We start from the raw sequence: 3,512 nt of genomic DNA, 5'->3' as shown, positions 1-3,512 counted from the left end.
TGAGCATAATATTATTTAAAAAATTCAATATTATACCATATCTGGAAATTCTGTTTTTAATTTATGACTAATAATACGACAGTGCTGGATAAATTTCTCTAAAATATTAGCTTTCTTAGAAGCATGTGCTTTTGTGATTTCCTCCAATATATTACACAATTTCTTAAATTCAATTTTTGCCTCTAATGTTACACTCATTTCGTTTTTGTATCTAAAGAACAAAAATAATTCATCATTAATTAATCAAAAGATAAAATCAATGTAAAATTTCAGATGAAATGGTTCATATACAAAAATATCTAAATTTCTATGAAATATTTACATATTTATTTACAACATTTTAATTTATAGTACATGTAAAAGTTTTTATATATATTACAGATAATTATCTCATAGGTAATAAATCGTAAATTAGATAAGATTATGTATAATAATTGTATAAATTAGCATTCTTAAACTAAACTGTAATATAATTTTCAAGGTACATTCTTGCTAATAAATGATTTTCGGAATGTAAATAAATAAGATGTAAATTAAACGCAGCTTCTTTTTTTAAGTCTAAAAGATATGAATTTTGTTTAACTAAATCTCCAGGATCACTTTTAAGCACTAATTTATAGAAATGTGCAGCTGCTGATAATAAACCAACTTGATGGAATGCACGACCCATATTGTAGTATGTTTCTTGTTCACCATCTTTTCCGCGTAATTGGGAATATTTCTTTAAAAAAGCCACAGCTAAAACAAAATGTACAAAGTATGAGGTATTTATTAAAATTTGTATTATTTTCAAGTATATCTGCTATGAAAAAAATATTGAATAAATATCACAATCTCTGTTCATTAAACAAACAAATTATGAAGAGCAATTACCTTGAATCACAAGTTGATTTTTTTTATCAGACAACTTCTGGCATGACATTTGCAATAATGTTACACCAATAAGTAATGCCAATAAAGCACTGGGTATTACTTTAAACAATGAAATGTAATCATTAAGAGCATACTTGTATGTTCCAGAAACAAGACAATTGTTTGCATGCATTATATTTAAATAAGAAAATACATCTTCTCTTCCGAGGAGACGCATTATAAACCTATTATGTCTGGAATCTTCTGCTTTTTGTATAATAATGTTCAATAAATTCCAAGAATTTGGTCTTGGACAGACACGTATTAATTGTCGTACAATATTATATCCGTGATATGAATCATTATTGTAAATACAGGAAAGTAAACATAAAAACATAATGTGAGAATTCCTTTTTTCAAATCGTTTTGATGTTAATGCACTAAAACATACTCTTTGCAAGAAGCCATATCTTTTTAACGTATAAGCTAATTTACACATTTGCAATAGTAAAAAAAATTCTTTTTTTTCGCTTAATTCGGCATTATCCAAAAATGATGGTGCGTTATCTTCTTCAATCTTTTCGCCACGAGATAGCCGATGCAGCTTCAATGTGTCCAAACGTTGTCGTACAACATATGCTCTAGTTAATGTATTTAATTCAACTTTGCCTCTTATATTTGCACAATGTCTAGAGAAGAGTAACATTCCAGACTGAAAATATTCATCATATCTTTTTACTTTAAAAAGAAGTAATGTTCTTTGATAAATTACTTGTGGATCTAAAGTATCTGATTCAGGATCTTGATTAAGAACTTCTATTGCTTTATTGTATTGACCCTTTAATTGATACAGCTTAGCTAAAGCAGTTCTTGCACCTAAATGCTGAGGTGATAAATTTCTAACAACTTCATACGATTTTATTGCCTTTTTTAAGTCTTTACAACCAACCCAACATTCTGCATGTCGTAACCATACTGCTGCTAAACTATAATTATTGCTATTTACTAAAGGATCTAATAACATTAAAGAACGTTCAAATTCTCTTTTTTCCATTAAAGCTTCTGCTATGTCTAAAAACAGATCTCCAGAAATTTCTGGATTTTCACATAAATAAAATTTAGGTAAAAGCTGTTCAGCTAATTTCATCTGATCTAATTCAACAAGTGTTATAAGAAATTTTGCTTTCAAATCAACAACAACGTCATCGGGTATTCCACAACATTCAATTTCACGTGTATTATAATCTTCTAATTCCTCTTTCTTTTCATTTCCAGACTTCTTTATCACTGCATCATTAGTAGTTTTATATTTTACCCAAATACTAGTGTATGTGGTCAAAATATTTAAACATCTTTTAAACTTTTTTAATGCTATTAATATTTCAGTCATAATATTAACTTCTTCCAAAGTAATGAAATTAGGACATTTTGAAAAAATATTTTCCATTGCTTCCAGTGCTTGTTCATTATTATTCTCTTCCATATATCGTTTGGCTAACATTTTAGCATACTTAATTATATGTTCACCATCCTCAGGTTCCAACTGATGAACTAATTTTGAAAATCCTTTTAATAAAGCTCTCTTATCTCCATTTCGTTCCAAAAGTTGTGCTCGTGTTTCGTATAAATTTACATCTTTTGGATTTGCTTGAATTGCTCTATTATAACATGTTATAGCTTGTTTTATGTTTCCACTTTCCAATGACATGTTAGCTAATCTCACCCATTGATCAGAATCTTTTGGACTAAGATGTGCTGCTATCAAAGCAAACTGCAATGACTTCTCTGGTTGATCTGCTTCATATATCATTCCTAGTGTATGAAATGGTTCTGGAGCACTTGGTACTTGTCTATAGAAAAATTAAAAAATTTATATTGCTTTGTTGCTTTTATTTTGAAGTAATATATTATTATTTTGAAAAGTATTCCTGCCTTATTATTTCCATACATATTTGAGCAGCTAATTCTGTATCTCCTCTTGCAAATCTTAAATTTGCTTCACCCATAAGACCTTGTAGAACTGGAGGAAGTGTTCTTTTTTTTCGTTTATAACGTACCTGTCCTCCACTTTGTGACTTTGATACTTTAGAATGAGGTGTTTTGATTGTTTCTATTTCTTCATTCTCATAATCATTTCTATAAATAACAAGATTTATTTCTATATGTTCTATTAAGATATAAAAATCAATATTAATCTACTACCTAGAGAAATCAGTTTCTGCATTTTCTAGATCTACACCTTGATCCATTCTAGATGAATATTCAGAAAATGTTAGTTCTCCATTTAGAAACTGCTTTGTTAATTTATCTTCTTCATCTGCAGTCAATAATATATCATGATCTTCTACCTCTGCAGTAACATCCATAGCAGAATTACTTTGTTCAGAATTAACATCTGATATAACATTTTGTGGTATATCTTCAATATCTAAAGCTTTTGCTTCAACAAATTCTGCCATATCAACATTTAAGTTATTCAGAGCACTTTCATCCAATTCTTCTATAATTATTGGAGCTATTGTATTTTCTTCATTAATTGCCATGTTATTCTCCTCTTGGGATGATGATGGCAAATTGATTTCAATAAGTGTTTCTTCAACCATGTTGTTACGCACATTGAATGCCATTATAAAATTTATTTTTTATTCACAGCACAGAAC

The 3,512-nt window shown here is 28.5% G+C and overlaps 2 protein-coding genes across 2 annotated transcripts in view; both read right to left on the bottom strand.

Annotated features, from left to right (window-relative positions):
* Positions 1–198, bottom strand: part of LOC108577377 (DNA ligase 4) — a 3,456-nt gene extending 3,258 nt beyond the window's left edge. Inside the window, exon 1 of the mRNA XM_017940517.1 lies at positions 37–198. Within this exon, the coding sequence (XP_017796006.1) occupies positions 37–198 (162 nt within the window). The remainder of the gene's footprint in view (positions 1–36) is intronic.
* A 259-nt stretch (positions 199–457) lies between these two features.
* LOC108577416 (general transcription factor 3C polypeptide 3) lies at positions 458–3,410 on the bottom strand. The gene is made up of 4 exons (XM_017940561.1): positions 3,055–3,410; positions 2,785–2,988; positions 874–2,702; positions 458–738 (listed from the first exon to the last, which is right to left on the bottom strand). Exons 1-4 carry the CDS (start codon positions 3,393–3,395, stop codon positions 458–460), a joined length of 2,655 nt encoding a protein of 884 aa, XP_017796050.1. The 5' UTR covers positions 3,396–3,410.
* Between the last annotated feature and the right edge of the window lie 102 nt (positions 3,411–3,512).

This window comes from Habropoda laboriosa, unplaced genomic scaffold, assembly GCF_001263275.1.
Source record: "Habropoda laboriosa isolate 0110345459 unplaced genomic scaffold, ASM126327v1 scaffold648, whole genome shotgun sequence".
Taxonomy (NCBI): domain Eukaryota; kingdom Metazoa; phylum Arthropoda; class Insecta; order Hymenoptera; family Apidae; genus Habropoda; species Habropoda laboriosa.
Note: the sequence above shows the minus strand (reverse complement) of the source record. Positions and strands in the feature narration are given on the sequence as shown.

Bases quoted from the DNA above. Each gene is read 5' to 3' on its own strand.
- LOC108577416 (XM_017940561.1), bottom strand. From the start codon at position 3,395: ATGGCAATTAATGAAGAAAATACAATAGCTCCAATAATTATAGAAGAA. The intron at 2,989-3,054 runs GTAGTAGATTAA...TGTTATTTATAG, and splicing joins GCAGAAACTGATTTCTCTAG to AAATGATTATGAGAATGAAG. The intron at 739-873 runs GTAATTGCTCTT...ATTTTGTTTTAG, and splicing joins AAATCAACTTGTGATTCAAG to CTGTGGCTTTTTTAAAGAAA.